Below are 19,046 nucleotides of genomic sequence, written 5' to 3'. Positions count from 1 at the left end.
TATTTTATTTTATTTTATTTTATTTTATTTTATTTTATTTTATTTTATTTTGAGAGAGAGAGAGGGAGAGAGAGAGAGCATGCACACAGGAGGGCAGAGGCAGAGGGAGAGGGAGAGAGAATCCCAAGTAGGCTTCATGCTGACAGTGTAGATAGAGCCTGATGTGGGGCTTGATCTCATGAGCTGTAAGATCATGACCTGAGCTGAAATCAAGAGTCGGATGCTTAACTGACTGAGCCACCCAGGCGCCCCAGTTTGTTTGCATTCATAGTAATTGTTGACATATTTTAGATTATTTCTCTTATTTCATGCTATTTCCAACACCTTTCCTTTGCTTTTTCTCTTTTCTTATCTCTTGCTGAATTCAATTTTATCTATTCCTACCCCTCCTTTTTTTCTCTATTAGTTTTGTTGGCCTTAAATATTTAAGGTGTGCCTTTAATATTTAAGACTTAGGGGCGCCTGGGTGGCGCAGTCGGTTAAGCGTCCGACTTCAGCCAGGTCACGATCTCGCGGTCCGTGAGTTCGAGCCCCGCGTCGGGCTCTGGGCTGATGGCTCAGAGCCTGGAGCCTGTTTCCGATTCTGTGTCTCCCTCTCTCTCTGCCCCTCCCCCGTTCATGCTCTGTCTCTCTCTGTCCCAAAAATAAATAAACGTTGAAAAAAAAAATTAAAAAAAAAAAAAGACTTAAATAACAGTTTAAAATTAATTATACCTCTGCCTGGTTTATTTTCTTTTTATTTAGTATTATAATTTCTCCCCAGTTTTGGTATTTTATTGTCTTTGATCTTCTGCAGGCTGACTACAGTGTGTGTAGATTTATTTTGATTTATCCTGCTCAGAATTTGGTATTATTCTATACTTGGAGGATTTATGGCTTTCATAGTTCTGGAACATCCTATCTTTTAAAATATTGCTTCTCCTCGGGTACCTGGGTGGCTCAGTCAGTTAAGCATCCGACTTTGGCTCAGGTCATGATCTCACAGTTTGTGGGTTTGAGCCCTGTGTCGGGCACTATGCTGACAGCTCAGAGCCTGGAGCCTGCTTTGGATTCTGTGTCTTCCTCTCTCTCTCTGCTCCTCTCCCGCTCATGCTCTGTCTCTCTCTCAAAAATAAGTAAACATTAAAAATTTTTTAAAAATATTGCTTCCCTTTCATTTTAGCAACCATAAAATGTGCCTCCACATCTGGTGTGGGAAGCATAGTTGATTGACCCCCAGATGCCACATGTAAGGATTTACTCAAAAGCCATCTTCCCCTGGGATGCTCCCTGTTTTGGACTGAGTGTGATGGGGGTTCTAGTGCTGGCCTATTCCTGTAAGATGTTGGACTCCTCCAACGAGTGACTTTGGCTCAAGGGTTCTCAGCAATGTGGCCAAAAACTTTCTCAGAGTTGTGCTTCATTCTCAGTCTCATCCTTTCCAACATGCCTTTTTCCTCTTCCTCCTTTAGAAGTTATTCCTACATCATGGTCTGCATGTCCTCCTTAGCTACTCCTGTTTTTCTCATTCCTACATCATGGTCTGCATGTCCTCCTTAGCTACTCCTGTTTTTCTCTAACATCCTTCCTTGGCATCTGCATCTTGGAGGATCCAAACTAATATAATTTCTATTTTGGTCATCTGGATCTTGCATTAAATTCATACGGACCTTCTCATTTTTCATGTACTCATTGTCCCTATTCTATGGTCATTCTTTCATGTCCCTTTCATCTCTCTGATCCCTTTGGTAATGTCCTCAAATCTGTCTTCCATTTTACTTAATTCTCTCTTCTTTTGTGTCTAGTCTGCTGTTTAACCTTTCTGTTGACTTTTTAATATCAGTGTTTATAATAGTCATTTGTTGAAGTTCTATTTGGCGTATTTTCAAATCTGACTATTACCTTTTTCATATTTTTTTCCTCAGGGTTTTATTTTCTCCTTTATGTCTTTAATAGTTTTTCTTTTCTTTTCTTTTCTTTTCTTTCTTTCTTTCTTTCTTCTTTCTTTCTTTCTTCTTTCTTTCTTTCTTTCTTTCTTTCTTTCTTTCTTTCTTTCTTTCTTTCTTTCTTTCTTTAAGAGAGAGCACAAGTTGGGGAGGGGGCAGAGGGAGAGAGAGAATCTTAAGCAGTCTCTACACTCAGTGTGGAGTCTGATATAGGGCTCGATCCCACGACCCTCGAATCATGATCTGAGTAGAAATCAAGAGTTGGATGTTCAACTGACTGAGCCATCCAGGTGCCCCATGTCTTTAATAGTTTTAAACATACTTACTTAGTATTCTCTGTTTCAAATTCTAATTTTATTATCCCAAGTTCCTGGACTTGTTTGTTGTGTTTGCTGTTTTCTGCTCATGGTATTTTATAATTTTAGATTTTCTTATAAGCTGATTTTTAGTGGGTATTATTTTTTTTCTGTGGGGATCTCATGTGGCCTGATGGTGGGACTTCTCCAGAACAATTTGCATTATTGTTCTAGAGATCCCATGAGCATCCCTGGCTTGGGACCAACGTTTCTGCTAATTTCTTAGTTTGGAATTTTTCCAATCATTATGCTCATGGTTTGGATCTGGGATATCCATTTTTTAGGGGAGAGTTTGGTTTGGTTTTTGTTTTCCCTTTAGAGCCCAGGGACCTGTGAAATTGTCGTCTTGGACCCTTTTCCCAGGGGAAGAGTTTTTCCCCTTAATCTTCACTGAGGAAGCAATCCTTGGAGGATTCTGCCTCTCCTGAAGGGTGTTAGTTCTAGCTCTGCTTATGGTAGCTCAAGGTTTTATCTCCTTTGTCCACTTGGGTTTTAAAATCCAAGTCTGTAAGTTACCAAAGCAGCCTTAGGATTAGCTCACTTGCTTTCACTCACTTTTTCCCCTTTTCAGGTCATATTTTCCCCAGCATTCCTATCTATGTGTTTGTAGCGAGAAGTTGTTTTTTGTTTTTTCAGATATCTTAGCCTGTCACCATATTGTTGAATCAGAAGCCCTGTTTACCACATTCAGTTCTTTCCCCCCCCCCCCCTAACTTTTTAAGGTTTATTCATTTTTCGGAGACAGAGACAGAACGTGAGTGGGGAGGGGCAGAGAGGGAGACAGAGAAGCTGAAGCAGGCTCTAGGCTCTGAGCTATCAGCACAGAGCTGGACTCGGGGCTCAAACTCACGGACCGTGAGATCATGACCTGAGCTGAAGTCTCACGCTTAATCAACTGAGCCACCCAGACTGACCCCCCCCCCCACCCCCCACCTCCCGCCCCCCGCCACATTCAGTTCTATGCTTCAAGCCTTCTCTGGGCACCAGTTTCTAAGCAGTGTCATTAGTGAAACCCATACCCTCACTCATGATTAGAAAACCCGGGCCTTTGATTGTGTTGAGACTGTAGATCTATAGTATATCTTGAAGGGTTTGGAAGGATGACCTTTATCTTCCAATCTGTGGTAACTTCATTGGTAAATCACGAAGCCCTTTAAGATTTTACAAATAGAACTGACACTTAGAAAGTGATGATGGGGAGGGAGGGGGTGCCTGGGTGGCTCAGTTGGTTGAGCATCTGACTTTGGCCTGGGTCCTAATCTTGCCATTCCCAGGTTTGAGCTCCACGTTGGGGTCTGTGCTTGACAGCTCAGAGCCTAGAGCCTGTTTGGATTCTGTGTCCTTCTCTCTCTCTCTCTCTCTCTCTCGTGCTCCCCCCACTTGTGCTCTGTCTCTCCCTCTCTCTCTCAAAAATAAATAAACACTAAAAAAATTAAAATGATAATGGGGGTGCTTGGGTGGCTAAGTTGGTCAAGTGTCTGACTCTTGATTTTGGCTCAGGTCATGATCTCACCATTCATGAGATCGAACCCTGCATTGGCCTCTGTGCTGATGTCGTGGAGCCTGCTTGGGGTTCTCTCTTTTCCTCTCTCTCTGCCCCACCTCTGCTTGCCCTCTCTCAAAATAAATAAATAAACTTTAAAAACATTTTAAAAAATGGTGACATTGTTTTGTCATTATTTCTTTTACTGCACGGGCCTAGTAATAGAGCTCTCTGTTTTCCTCCCTACTTTCTCCCAGCTTTCCCACCATCCTTCTCAATTTGTCCTTTGTCAACAGGACAGAAAAAAGAGGTTGAAGTGATATATGGGTATAATCCTCTGTGCACTGCTAAAAAGATAAACTTAAATGAAGTGATTTATTACCTGTGACAGGTATACTGCACCCAAAATTGTCTGTCAAAGTTAGTGCCTCATTGATTTTCCATACTTTCTCTGTCTGCCTTTGGCTTGCTATTGTTCATTAGAAGTGAGTAAACAGTTTAAGGTGGCGGGGTTTTCTCCCAGTCTGGGCACTCTGCCGCAGGGGTTGGGTTAGCCTTTCTTTGTGTTGGAGGGCTCAGGACTTTTGCCTTCAACTGTATGAGAAGGATAAATTCCACCGGTCCCTTGGGATGACTCAAACTAGAAGTAAAACGTATCCTATACTCCCATTTTGAAAAGCTTCTAGAATCTTCCTATTTGAGTCAAAGAAATAATGGGCTCAGTAGAATAGCACAGGATAACAGACAGCTGTAGGAGCAGTGCCTGAGTAGGGCTGGTCTGTATTAGTTGGTGATATGGAACATTTGGTGGGAACTAATGAAATGGGAGTCTCTTTTCACTTGAGGGGACCACATGCATATCACACAGGACATGTGTTTCCTGTTTTTCTCCAAACCCGTCCCACTGTGTTGGAGAGTGACGAAGCAGAAATCTTCTCAGCAACCACAGTTCAGCCTTGGGAGTCAGGCTCAGTGTCCTCCATCTTCAGCAATGCCCAGATATTGAAGCAGTTGTTTTTAAAATCTTAAAAATTTTCGACTCGCATGGACCTCAGATCTTTTCGTTCACTGTTCTAACTTTATGTAGACTAGGAATCTGAACCCTGCCAAGTATTCGATAGCTTGTTCATTGTCATAGAACGAGTCAGTTGCACGGCCAGGATGACGACCTGCCTGTCACCCGTTACCCTTCCTGGGAGGGCTTCTCCTCTGCTTCTCTGGGAACTCTGGGCAGAGCTCGGTTTGCCTGCACGACAGACACACTTCGTGAATTTAAAACCTGTGCTGTTTGTAGCTCTCATCTTTGAAGTTCATTTGCTTGGTTCTTTGATCAGAAAGAGAGTTCTGTGTATTATGGGTTGGAAAGAGTGAGCTTAACTCTGATTTTTCTTTTCTTTTTTCTGTCTTGCGCTTAAGGTATAGTAATCTAGTATAGTAAGGTATAGTGGCCTACTGCTCCATAGTGGGCACTTTCCAAATACATATTGTGCTGGAAAAAAGACTGCTTTTATGCCAATGGGGTGGAGCCAGGGAATTGATTTATATCATGTAATGACATTTCCTAACTGGCAAATTTGGTGTGGGGGGTGAAGACTAGTTTGATCACTAAATAGTTACAGTTGACCCTTGGACAATTGCAGGAGTCAGGAGGTATTGACCTCCTCCCCCCCATCCTACACAGGTAGAAGCTACGTATAACTTTTGACTCCCCCAAAACTTAACTACCAGCAGCCCACTGTTGACCAGAAGCCTTACTGTAACGTAGAGCCAACGAACACATCTTTTGTATGTTATATGTACCTATATACTGTGTTCCTACAATAAAGTAAGTTAGAGAAAGGAAAATGTTGTCTACGGCCATACCACCCTGAACGCGCCCGATCTCATCTGATCTCGGAAGCTAAGCAGGGTCGGGCCTGGTTAGTACTTGGATGGAGAAAAGAAAACGTTCTTAAGAAAATCATAAGGAAGAGCAAATACATTTACAGTTCTGTACCGTATTTTATTGAAAAAATCTGCATCTGAGTGAATCTACAGAGTTCAAATGTGTGTTGTTCAAGGGTTAATAACTATATAGACAAATACATAGATTGTGTTTATATATACACACATGTATATACAGTAATATACTAATGGTATTTCGCATTTTTAATTAAAGTTTTTTTTTTAAAGTTTACTTATTTGAGGGAGAGAGAGAGAGAAAGAGAGTGAGTGGGGGAGAGGCAGAGAGAAAGAGGGAGAGAGAGAATCCCAAGCGGGCTTTGCACCATCAGTACAGAGACCAAAGTAGGGCTTGAATGCATGTGAGATCATGACCTGAGCTGAAACCAAAAGTCAGATGCTTAACTGACTGAGCCACTCAGGTGCCCCAGCATTTTTTATTTTAAAAATGATAAGCATCCTGTAGTAATTTGTACTTTAAATACTATTACATAGCAAGTAACAGTTTATAATAGCTTACGGGGGATGAATATTGCTGGACAGTTCTCTCTTTGTACCTCTGATTGACAGCTAGGGGGAGTTGAAAGTGTGATTTGTGTTAGTTTTCTTTTTTCTTTCTTTTTTTAAAAAAATTTTTAAATATTTGTTTATTTTTGAGAAGGAGAGAGACAGCGTGAGCAGGGGAGGGGCAGAGAGAGAGAGAGGGAGGCACAGAATCTGAAGCAGGCTTCAGGCTCCAGCTGACAGCACAGAGCCTGACACGGGGCTAGAACCCATGAACCGCGAGATCATAATCTGAGCCTAAGTCGGACGTTTAACAGACTGAGCCACCCAGGCGCCCCTCTTTTTTTCTTTTTTAAAGATTTTATTTTTAAGTAATCTCTGCATCCAGCTTGGGGCTCGAACCTACAACCCCAAGATCAAAAGTCACATACATGCTCTACCGACTGAGCCAGTCAGGTGCCCCAAGTTTTCTTGTTTAAATACTTATCTGCCGTACTGAACAATCACTTTTTTTTTTTTATTTTTTTATTTTTTTTATTTATTTTTTATTTTTTTATTTTTTTAAATTTTTTTAACGTTTATTTATTTTTGAGACAGAGAGAGACAGACAATGAACTGGGGAGGGTCAGAGAGAGGGAAGCACAGAATCCGAAACAGGCTCCAGGCTCTGAGCTGTCAGCACAGAGCCCGATGCGGGGCTCGAACCCATGGACCGCGAGATCACGACCTGAGCCGAAGTCGGCCGCTTAACCAACTGAGCCACCCAGGCGCCCCTGAACAATCACTTTTTAATTGAATTTGTGGCATATTTTGCCATCGTATGCATTTGTGGCAACATTGATTCAGCTTTCCCTGAGCCCAAACTACCAGTTCTTACAGGTTAAGCAGGATGTTGCCTTCATGCTGAGATTAGTTTGTGCTTCACATAGTTGGAGGTCTGAGGAAGCAAAATCAGCTTACAGAAGTCCCTCCCTTAGGGTCAGGAAGCACCACAGATATCAGGAGAAGGTACCTGAATGTGTATGTGGTGGTAAAAATGACAGGATAACTTAGGCGTTCATATAAGCAGAGAAAAAAATGTATAGACCTGCATTATGTGCATTTTCTTCTCTGTGTTCCTTAGTGGTCTGATTATTCGTGTGGCCGAGATGTAAAATCTTTGAGCTTCTAACATCATAGTTATTCATAAAGACATTTAGGCTGATGGCTTTCTCAGAACGTTCTGCTCTTCAGGATGGAACTTCATCTATATTTCAACGAATTTCTAAACGGGGGAGGGAAACAGAACATTTTTCCTTTGATTAATTCATTGGTGTTTTAGTCCTCAAGGACTCATATACCGGTGAACTCCAAAAGGAAGTCCGTAAAGGAAGAATCGTAAATTGGAATTGGAACCGTGAAACTTGCCCCATAAAAATCTTTGAGGGCTGTTCTAAATTCAACATCTGAAATATAACGGACTAGGCGAAGATTTATGAAAGCTAATTTAAAAAGCTAATTTAAACTTGTACCCAAGAAGCACAGTCTTATGAGTTGTGTGGAGTGTTTAGGCTTTTACAAGTTTTAGTCTTTTTACAGTTAACCTGGGTCTTAAGCTACTTTGCCCAAGAATCAAGTACTTTAACTTAGCATTACTCCTAGTTAGATCACAGAGGCATGCTTTGCATTCTTGGGCTGTTCACTGGGACTATGCCCTTTGGAAAAAAATTTTATGATTTTAAGATTTTATGTTATCGGATCTATACATCTGTCTTAGAGTCGTCTCCAGAGGCTGACCCAAAGATGAAGACTTGGGGAGGTGATCCTGAGAAGTCCCAGGAGAAATAAGAAAAGGGAGGAAGGGAAGGTAATAGTGTGTGTGGAAAGGATAGGATTTCCAACCGATCCAGTATTTAGGAAATAGCCTTCAAAGGCACTAGGGACGGAGTCTGCCATGATGGTAACACCATTACGAAATCCCATACGTACCTTGTTGAAAAAGACTTGAAGAATGGCATAACTCTTTGCCTTATAAGAGATCAGTGAGGGACGCTTGGGTGGCTCAGTCAGTTAAGCGTCAGACTTCGGCTCAGGTCGTGATCTCACAGCTTGTGAGTTCGAGCCCCGCATCGGGCTCTGTGCTGACACCTCGGAGCCCAGAGCCTGCTTCGGATTCTGTGGTCTCCCTCTCTCCTTGCCCCTCCCCTGCTTCCACTCTGTCTGTCTCTCAAAAATAAATGAACATTAAAAAAAAAATTTTTTTTGTAAGTGATCAGTGAGATTGGGCTTGCCAATGTTGAGTTTTTCCCAACTTGGGTACAGGGTGCCCAGGAACTAGCAAAATCAGCCTTTTGTTGTAGAATCTTGTTAGGACACAGGTCTGTCACCCAGGTGTGGCAGAGCCCCTCCTTCTAATGTTTTTTCTCCAACCTGAATAAGGAAGAACCAGGAGGTTCTGGTGGTTAGGGCATCAACTGGGCTTTGGTCTTAAGTCCCCTCTGCTCGGTTCTTCTCGGGGGAGTGCTGGAATCCTTGGGCGGGAAGTTCTCGTCCAGGATCTGCCAGATGCTCCCAAAACTTCATGGAAGCTCAACTCCCAGAGTCTTGCATCAGGAGTTCCTTAGAAGTCAGGCTGTGTGTAGGGAGCTGAGGGATAGTGTGAGGGTGAGGTAGGGAGAGTGGCAGGGCAGGTGGGGGAAAGCCGAGCTTCAGCTAGGTTCTTGGGGAATTTGGGAGCGTGACTTGTGCTACAGAGCTGGTCTCCCCCAACGCCCGAGGGTCGACCTTTTGTGCCCCTCGCCCGTGCCAACCATTGATAGGTTGTGGGCCTCCTTCGGCGTAAGTGTAACTTCCCAGGAGGAGTGGCTTCCAGAGGCAAAGGGCAATTTCAGGGACTAGGAGGCAGATGGGACCCCTTAGCAGTGGCACTCACAACAGCCATCCCTGCTGAAGGGGTCCAGGCAGGGCCCTCTGGCATTCCCCAGCAAAGAGATCAGGGCCAGGCTTTGGCCTTTTTCTAGCTCGTCCCCTTTGACATAATTTACCTGTCCTCCAATTGTCCCTCTTCAGAGTCCCCCCCACCCCCCGCCCTCCAAATTCAGTGTCCTCCCCTCCTCCCTGGAAAAACTCCACTCATGGACAGAGTGGGAAGAAAAGTCAGAAGCCTGTGCCTTCTGCACCTGTGGCTTGAGCTGAATCCCACTGGGGGTTCTCTGGCTTGGGAAGGAGTGGGGGGCCCTGGCGCTGGGTGGGAGAAGACAGATGCTTTACTCGTGATCTGTCTTTCAACCACGTTGTACCAGTCAACTAAATAGGCCTCAGAAGGGAGTGTTAATTTTCTGCCTCAAACAACCCAGCAACCAATCTACTTTTATTTATTTTTATTTTTATTTTTTAAGTTTATCTATTTTGAGAGAGTTAGAGAGCATGAGCAGGGGAGGGGTAGAGAAAGGGAAAGAGAGCGAATCCCAAGCAGGCTCCACACTGTGAGTGTAGAGCCTGATGTGGGGCTCAAACCCACAAACCGTGAGATCATGACCTGAGCCGAAATCAAGAGTCAGATGCTTAACCGACTGAGCCACCCAGGCGGTTCACAACCAACCTATTTTTAGTAGAAAGTAAGTATTTTTCTCCTGTGAACAGGCTAAAAGGGCTCTGAGGCATCCAAGAAATTCCCCTCCTTTCCCCCATCAACTCAAATTTCTTGCCCCGACACAAGACACAAGACCGGATGAGGAGGGTGTGGAATGGTGAGAGAGGGGTCAGTTGTGAATGGGGTGTTAACTAAATGGGTGCAGTCAGCCATGCTTTTGAAGTGTCCTTGCTGTGTGATTTCTCCAGGATTGAAGGGCTGTTGCAAAATTCTGAATTCTGGAAGCCAGTATTGTTCTTTTGCTAAACCCTCAAATCCCTTTAGGGGTCTGATAGATTTGCCTTGCCTGCACCCCAAATATATTTGCTCCGCAGGTTATTGTCACTAAGGGATAAACACCAAGCTCTGTATCTTTTTTTTTTTTTTTTTTAAGTAGGCTCCACCCACCGCGTGGGGCTTGAACTCATGACCCTAGGATCAAGAATCTGATGTTTGTACCAACTGAGCCAGCCAGGCGCCCCGCCCCCTCCGCCCCATCTGTATCTTGATGGAAAATTCAAAATCATAAAAAAACAACAAAGGTGCCTACCAGCCACACCCGGGTGCATGTTGCATTTGGGTATTGTGTCCATAACCTTGACCTAAGGTCTCCGTGACCTTAGAATAAAACCTCTAAAGACGTCAGCCTGACATTCTAGAAAGCTGTCCTTAGGACATACTCAATCCATTAGAAGTGAGCCATTAAACCCAGCACACAAGGGGGAGGGGCAGTAAGCTCTACCTCCTAAGGGGAGGCTATCAAAGAAAGGTTCAGATGTGCTGAAACCACCACAGTAATTAATAAATACTTTCAGAAAGATTCAGGCTCTGCAAGTATCCTAGTTCCCCTTTAAAAACCTTGAACATTCACCAGGAGGTCCTGCAGCTATGATTACTGTGGCTGGCATTCTAGAGATTTTCTATTTTCTCTCCTTCCTTCTGTATTTATTACTTGGAATTCCTCTGTAAGGAAGATGTGTCCCTTCTCTTCCATTTATTTATTTATTTAATTAATTAATTAATTAATTAATTTATTAGTTTATCGATTCATTTGTTTGTATCAGTAAGGACTCACGGATATTTATTTCATTCTTTGGGTGAGAGTTTTTGTGTTTTTTTTTTTGTTGTTGTTGTTTTTTTTTAATTATTCTCAAGTTAGTTAGTATACAGTGTAGTCTTGGCTTCAGGAGTTGAAACCAGTGATTCATCACTTACATGTAACATGCAGGGCTCATCCCGACAAGTGCCCTCCCTAATGCCCATCACCCATTTTCCCTACCCCTCAGTTCCCCACCCCCATCAACCCTCCGTTTGTTCTCTGTATTTACGAGTCTCTTATGGTTTGCCTCCCTCTCTGTTTTTATCTTATATTTCCTTCCCTTCCCCTATGAACACGTTAAGTTTTTCAGATTCCACGTATGAGTGAGATCACAGTATCTTTCTCTGACTTATTTTGCTTAGCATAATAACCTCCAGTTCCATCCACCTTGTTGCAAGGGGCAAAATTTCATTCTTTTTCATTGCCACATAGTATTACATTGTGGATACATCCCACTTTTTCTTAATCCACTCATCAGTTGATGGACATTTGGGCTCTTTCCATAATTTGGCTATTATAGATAACACTGCTATAAACAGTGGGGTGCATGTGCCCTTTCGAATCAGCATTTTTGCATCCTTTGGATAAAAACCTAGTAGTGCAATTGCTGGGTCATAGGGCATCTCTATTTTTAATTTTTTGAGGAACCTCCACACTGTTTTCCACAGTGGCTGCACCAGTTTGCATTCCCAGCGACAGTGCAAGAGGGTTCCCCAAGAGCTTTTTTTAATTTTAAATATTTTATTTTTAAGATATGTCTACACTCAGTGTGGGTTTCGAACTCAATGGCCCCAAGATCAAGAGTCGGACGCTCAACCAGACTGAGCCACCCAGGTGCCCCGAGAGATATTTTTGAAATAGGAAAACAGCCTCTTTGAATCAGGTGGAGGGAGGTGGTAAGAGTGTCAGTGCGGATCAAGAGCACATGGGGGATGGGGCGAAGTTCCTGAGAAGGTCAGCAATGATGACATTCAGAGGGGAGGCCTTGGTGAAAACGAGGGACACTCTGTTCTCAAAAACAGGGACCAGGAAAGACTGGACGGCCAATTTTGACGTCAGGAGGGAGTTCCCATTAATTAGCTTTTGTCTTCTCAGTCAATTGGGAAACTGACTTTTGGAATTTAAATTTTCTTGGCCCCAATTCTTGGCCTCCAGAGAAGGGTTTCTCAACCGCTCCACTCTTGACAGTCGGACTGGATCATTCTTCGTTGTGGGGGTTGTCCTGTGCCCACAAGATGCCAGCAGCCCAGTGTGACCACCAAAATGTCTTCAGTGCCACCAGCGGTCCCCTGGACAGCAAAATCACCCCTGGCCAAGAACCTCTGATGTAAAATAACTTACACAGAAGTCTGGCAACCCACAGGATTCCTGATCTTAACCTTCGAAAGACTAAGACAAGGCATTCACCTCTAAGTTCCCGCAGAAAGAACTGAGCTGTCCGAGCTGGAACGCTCGGCTTTGTTGCCATTGGTGAAGCGGGGCCCTGTTTCCTTGGGGATAGTGGGTGTTCTGAGCACACAAGCCAGATGAATCAAGAGGAAACACAGTTCTGTTTCTCAGAGTGTCTTTGCTTCTGAAAAGCGTTGTTGCGGTTAGAGTTTTGCTTCACGGTGGAGGGTTGTTTTGCTTTCTCTGTGGTTTCTATGTGGGCCGAGAGAAGCAACTTCGTTGTTATGTCACATGGGGACATAGAAGCTGTTTCACAGGTGAGTTTCCAAAAGCCAGTTTGTTCTAAAAACCGACATGACACTTAACCTAGCTGGGTGTGCATTGGTTGCTGGTACAATTGTTTCTTAAGAGAGCTGGGGATGTCAGGTACTCTGAATTCCTTTAAGGCTCTCATTTTATTTTTTTTATTATTATTATTTTTTATTACTATTATTTTTTAATGTTGTTATTTATTTTTGAGAGAGCGCACGAACGAGGGAGGGGCAGAGAGAGAGGGAGAGAGAGAAGGAGACGCAGAATCCAAAAGAGAGAGAGAGAGAGAGACACAGAATCCAAAGCAGGCTCCAGGCTTTGAGCTGTCAGCACAGCACCTGATGTGGGGCTCAAACCCACAAACCACAAGATCATGACCTGAGTCGAAGTTGGACGCTTAACCGACGGAGCCACCCAGGCGCCCCGTGGCTCTCATTTTATTATCCAAAGATGGCTTGCATTTTGGCCTAATTTTTTTCACCTCCAGTAAGTTTTTAACAGCATTTCCAACAGCAAACATGACAGAGATTAAGGAACCAAGCCAAGGCTAAGGCTCAAACGACCTTGTGCGACCGCTGATGCCATCTGTTGGCAGCTGGCAGAACTGATGCCCTTCGGAGTTCTGTTTATTGCACAGAAAGTGGAAAGTTGGCTGCAGGGTACCTTCTTTGCAGCCTGGAGCTGTGGATCAGAAGGATAGGGCAGGGGTAGAAAGGAAGGGACCGTGAGTTTGCTTTATAGGTCCTGCATGGGCCATTAGTTGTTGGCAGGAATCCATATTTGAAAAAATTTCAGGACTTTTTTTTTTTTTTTAAGTTTACTTATTTATTTTGGGGGGGAGAGAGAGAGAGAGAGAGAGAGAGAGATAATCCCAAGTAAGCTCCACACTATCAGCGCAGAGCCTGACTTGGGACTCGATCTCACGAACTGAGTTCAAGAGTGGAGGCTTAACAGACTGAACCACCCATGCTCAGTACTTAAAGGTACTAGCTGGGATGCCATTGGGACCTAAAATCCATTTATGAGTCAGTTGTCATCTAAGAAAGTTACGGTCCCAAGGCATTGGCCTTGGGGGGGTTAACAGAACAGCAGGGAGGACCCTTAACTACAACAGTCTCTTCCAGAACCTTAGCATGTGGCCCACGCTTGTGGAATTTGATTAGTCAGGGACACTATGAACTCCTCACTTTAATCAAAGAAACTGACACACTATCATGTAAAAAATAAGTATCGTATTATATCTCTCTTCGTTGTGTTTTCAAATACTGTATGTTTGTGTCTATACCAATCCATTTCGGCCAGCAACCCTTCTTGGATACGAAACCGTGATTCCCAGACACTGGGTTTCCTGGGTCCACAGATGCCGTTAAAAATGAAAGCCAGAATGAGTCCAGCCAGTGGATACCCATCCCTGACCATACGTAAGAATCACCTGGAAAACGTAAAACATCCCTGAGGTTGGCCTCCCTGCCGTCGGTACTGATTTAATTCCCCTGGAGAAGCCCTGGGTCATGGGTTCCGCTTTTGGAACCACAGTGATTCAGGCGCGCCGCTCTTCCTCAAAGTGTGGTCTGCATTTGGAACCTTGTTAGAAATGCAGATTCTCAGGCCCCCCCTCCCAGACCTTCTGAATCGGTCTGCATGGGAACAAGGTTCCCGGTTGATCCCTGCGCACGGTGGAGTTTGGAAGCACACGGTGTTGCCTCTGAAGAGGGGGGCGTACTGAGCTGCCCGTTGGTATCTCCACTGAGGACACCTGTTTGCATTTCATCTTTACCATTCACGGTTTGGGTGGCCTTCGTCAAGGGCCTCAGCTTCCGCCTGCTCGGTGGGTGCCGTGGGCGTCCCAGATGGAAGCCACAAGAGAACCCAGGGGCCCTGCTTCTACCCCCACCCAGTCTTGCTCACAGCTAGCCGTTAGAGTGTGTTTCACAGCACTGGTGCCTCACGGCGTAATCGCCAAACCCAGACTCCAGTCTGTGGGTTACCTCTGGGCTCTTCCTGTTGAGGCTGATGGTGCGTCAGTGCCGGCTGAACCCGTGAGGACAGGTTGAACCTGGGTGCAGCTCCCCAAGACTCTCCCTCGATCTCTAGCCTAGAAGCCGCCTGTGTTGAAAAGGAGGGAGGCAGCGCCTCTTTGTTCGTTTCTGTTTTTCTAAATGTAAACGTTGGTGTTTGAATATTTGAATGAAATTAAGGCTGTGGGGGCATCTGGGAGGCATCTGACCTTACAAACAGGTTTCATCCCGGTCGGACTTGGGGTTTGGATGAGGGGCCTCTGGGCCGGGCAACCCTCTTCTGATCCAACGAATCCATCCATCGTCTTTCTAAAAGAGATCTTTTTTAGTTCGTTTCTTAAAACGCGATGCTATATGAGAGATCTTTTCTAAATCTGTAGTTTCATTTTGAGTAGTGCCTAAAAGAGACACTGAAGTCCCTGTTCAGCCTTTTTTGGGAAACGGAGATCCTTGGCTTCTTTTCTCTGCCGTCTTTGACAACAAGCCCTCTGTGATGAACGGCCATTCGAAGCCAGGCAGGGCTGTTTTGTCGTCTTCTCCAAGCTTCGTTCCCCCCCCCCCCATCTCCTGTACCTCCTGCAAAGGAACAAAACCACCAGAACAAACCAAACTTGGATGAACAAGGGAGGCTTGTCCCCATTCGTGAAATCCCTTCAAAGGGTGTCACTGAAAGAGGGTTGCTGTGGCTCTCTCTTTCTGGAAGCTTTGGGAGGTCTCCGGTAGATCTGATCTGGAGAGACCGGAGTGCTAATTTATGCACAGAAGCCATTCATTAGTCGAGTGCCAGTGATTGCCAGTCGGTTACCATCCCTCCGAATTCAGGGCTTTTGAAAGGACCCCAAGCGGGGCTTGTGGCTTTTCCTTCAGTCCTTTTCTCGATCCTTCTTCCTCCTCCCGCCTGTCTGTCCTGTGCTGCCCCTCTGCCCTCCCCAGTGTTTCTCTTGTGTTGCCCACAGCAACCCCAGCAGTCGGTCCTGGAGTGGAGGGAGCAGGCCTGGTTACCTGGGAGTCTAGCAATGGTTGCTCAGCAATTCACTGGAGCCACACAAAGGAATAGGTTTCTGTGCAAATCTCCCGGTTCAAGCCCCCCCTCAGCGGCTCCCCAACCTTGCTGTGCCTGAGAGCCCTGTTTCTTCTGGCACCTGAGAAACCAGTTACAGAGACACCCCTGCCTCGCCTCTCCCAGGCATCTGTTTACCAACAGTGCTTCGTAAACACTTTTAACACCTTTCCTTTGTGCCCACACTTCTCCTACACACACACACACACACACACACACACACACACACACACGCATGTTCCCTAGTGTCTCCTACTGCCAAGGGTGTTACTGAATCTAATGTCGCTCTAATTGAGTCGACAGACAGACTGGGGCAGAATTAGCCAACGGCCACCCATGTGGCCAGCAGGGCTGTTAAGGTTTTTCTCTTTTGCTCTTTTACCACAAGAAAGCGCTGTGTCAAAAGGAAGTGCCCAAGTCGTCATGGAAATAAATGATCAGGCGGTGGCAGCCAGATTAATCGAGCCATCCTTAATTTGAGGGGGTGGGGGAGCAGCTCTTCCACTAATATACTTAAATCTCAGTTGACAAATGAGACGAGGTGACTTGATCCACTACTGTACTTATTGTTGTGATTCTTTTGAACCTCATTTAGTAAACTTTCTTTCCCCTGGAATACAATAAAACTCCCCCAAACCAAGGAGGTAAAATGCTGAGAGAGCAGACCTAAGAGAGCGATTTTTTTTTTTTTTCCTGAAGGAGAGAGAAAAATAAATTCGGAAACAAAGTAGTGTTCATCACTTCTATCTTGCCTTCTGATTTCTAAGTGTGCCCGCCGGCCCCTTTAAATTCCAAGGACCGTTATGTTCTTTGAGATATTTGTCAATGACAAGGGAGTATGCTTTGAGTAAAGGCATTTTCTTCTGCAGTGTTCATTTCTATTTCAGTGGTTTTCTCCAGTACTTTTCTTTAATTAATACTGTTTATGCTCACTGATGAATAATTCAGAGTCATACAAGCAACAGATGTCAGACGATTCAAAATGACTTTCCCTGAATTATTTATTATTTCTAAAAAAGTAACAGGTTTGTTGAACAAGTAATTGGCAACACAGATGTAGATCAAGGTTTGTCAGCAGGAAACAAGGTCTCCTACTGCTTTTCCTTTTGTTCATGTCACTAACGAGGGCGACACTGAATAAGGGGAGTTTGGCTGATACCAACTCGTAGGGGGTCATTTATTTATTCATCCTGGGTGCTGACCGGGGAGCTGGAACCATGTTTAGTTTCCCAGTTGTCTATGGATGTCAAAACATGAAGGGGAATTCATCCAAAAACATAATTAATGAATGTAGCCTTGCAAACACCTATCAGACAAAACTTAATATATGTACCCAGAAAGAGGAAACATCTTTGTTTGCAAAGATATGTCAAGAATAGAGACCTAGGGGGAAAAAACGAACTGACAGATACGTGAAAGTTTGTGTATAATAATGTTCTGTGCAGTGTTGTTTACACCAGAATTTTAAAAAGGGTCCGGAGAAAAAAAAAGCAAATGTCCAGCAATGAAAAATTAATTAAGGGGCGCCTGGCTGGCTTAGTTGGTGACGCATGTGATTCTTGAGGCAACAGGTTGTGAGTTTGAGCCCCACATTGGTAGGAGTTATTTTAAAAATAAACTTACAAAAGTATGGTTTTGAAGTTTTTTTGATGTGGGGCGCCTGGGTGGCTCAGTCAGTTTAGCGTCCAGCTCTTGATTTCAGCTCAGGTCATGATCTCATGGTTCGTGAGTTCGAGCCCTGCCATTGGCAGATGGCTCCTAGCTGACAGTGCGGAGCCTGCTTGGGATTCTCTCTCTCTCTCTCTCTCTCTCTCTCTCTCTCTCTCTCTGTCTTTCTCTCTGCCTCTCCCCTGCACGTGCATATGCTCTCTCTCTCTCAAAATAAATAAATAAACTTTAATAAAAGCCTTTTAACGTGGTTATCTTGAATAAGTGTTTCTAGACCCACTTGGAAGACAAACCACAAGCATACTAGTTTTTTTCCCCCTTGGTTAGAAATTTTTCTGTCTTTCATAGACTTCTGGCAATCATATGATCTATTACCTTCTTCACGATAGGATCAAATTTTGGATATCTTTTGCCTAGCATCAGATTTTTCAAGTCTGCAGAGTTCCAGCTAATAAAACAAAACAAACCCTCCAGAAGTCAAATGGAGGATTGGGGCCCATTCTTGAACCCACCCCAAATACAGTCCCTAAAACCTACTGATATCCAAATACCTGTGATTTGATATTTCGCTGACAGTCCGTAAGATGCAAGAAAGTAGTTGAAGGGGAGGACAGTAAGAACCATTTGGTGCTTTGGTGGTTTTGTGCAGGTGATACTTTCACAGTTCCTGACTCTTGGGGTGGTAGACCAGGAATGAGATGAAGGGGGAGCGAGGGTGCCATCTCTGTTTTTTTTTTTTTTTAATGTTTAAAAAAATATTTTTAATGTCTTATTATTTTTGAGAGAGACAGAGAGTCAGAGTGTGAGCAGGGCAGGGGCAGAGAGAAAGGAAGGCATGGAATCCAAAGCAGGCTCCAGGCTCTGAGCAGTCAGCACGGAGCCCGACGTGGGGCTTGAACTCATGAACCGCGAGATCATGACCTGAGCCGAAGTTGGGCGCCTAACCAAGTGAGCCACCCAGGCACCCCTGTCTTTTGTAAACTCTTATTCAGAGCTCTGAGAGTGGCACTCGCACAGTGACAACAAAAATACAATATTTCCTTATTATAAAGTGATCAAAGAACTGAAAGACAGTACAGTAAAATAATTTTCTTAACTGACGTTCGTTTGACCAACATTAAGGTGGATTGTCTCTTTGGGGACATGATTCCGGTTTAATCATTGCAAATGTTTTGGGAGATGTTTTATGACTTCTGGTTTTATTGATTTCAAAGACTGTGCGTCCATCTGCCCGTCCACGCATCCCCCACCCACCCAGCTGAGAGCAGAAGGGGCGAATGAGAAGTTTACAGAGAGGGGCCAACCGCCTGGATTGGTAGGTAGCCTGAGGGGACTTGGTACTTTACGTTGTGCTTTTTCTGCTTGGAAAGCATATTGATCTCAATTTTCCAAACACAGCTCGGTTTGTAGCTGAAGAGGAGTAAGTTTTATAATGTCGCCGACGCTGTTGCTTGTCGTGGATTAGCCATGCTCTCTATGCTCTCTTCATCCCTATTAACCGGTTTCTTTATCCCGTTTTCTTGCCCGGGCTATGGGCACCGCACCCACCTCAGAAGGTTGCTGTCAGAGTCCTGGAAACTCATGCTAATGCTTACTTGCTAGCTCAGCCTAATTAAGATTTCTGTTAAGCTTGAGATAATTTGTAGCCAGTGTCTTCCCGATGAAAAACAGAGGCCTCTGT

General features: G+C 44.4%; 1 protein-coding gene across 5 annotated transcripts in view; it reads left to right on the top strand.

The window, feature by feature from the left end:
- PITPNC1 (phosphatidylinositol transfer protein cytoplasmic 1) overlaps positions 1-19,046 on the top strand; it is a 270,127-nt gene that overhangs the window by 71,263 nt on the left and 179,818 nt on the right. Inside the window, exon 1 of one of the 5 annotated variants that reach the window (XM_086687791.1) lies at positions 11,777-12,624. The exons of the other annotated variants lie outside the window; for them this stretch is intronic. Coding sequence (XP_086543917.1) covers positions 12,562-12,624 — 63 coding nt within the window. The 5' untranslated portion in view covers positions 11,777-12,561. Of the gene's footprint in view, positions 1-11,776; positions 12,625-19,046 lie in introns of those variants that run through there. 5 annotated transcript variants of the gene reach the window in all.

This window comes from Puma concolor, chromosome E1 (assembly GCF_028749965.1).
Source record: "Puma concolor isolate L17-30 chromosome E1, mPumCon1.1.hap2, whole genome shotgun sequence".
Taxonomy (NCBI): Eukaryota; Metazoa; Chordata; class Mammalia; order Carnivora; family Felidae; genus Puma; species Puma concolor.
Note: the sequence above shows the minus strand (reverse complement) of the source record. Positions and strands in the feature narration are given on the sequence as shown.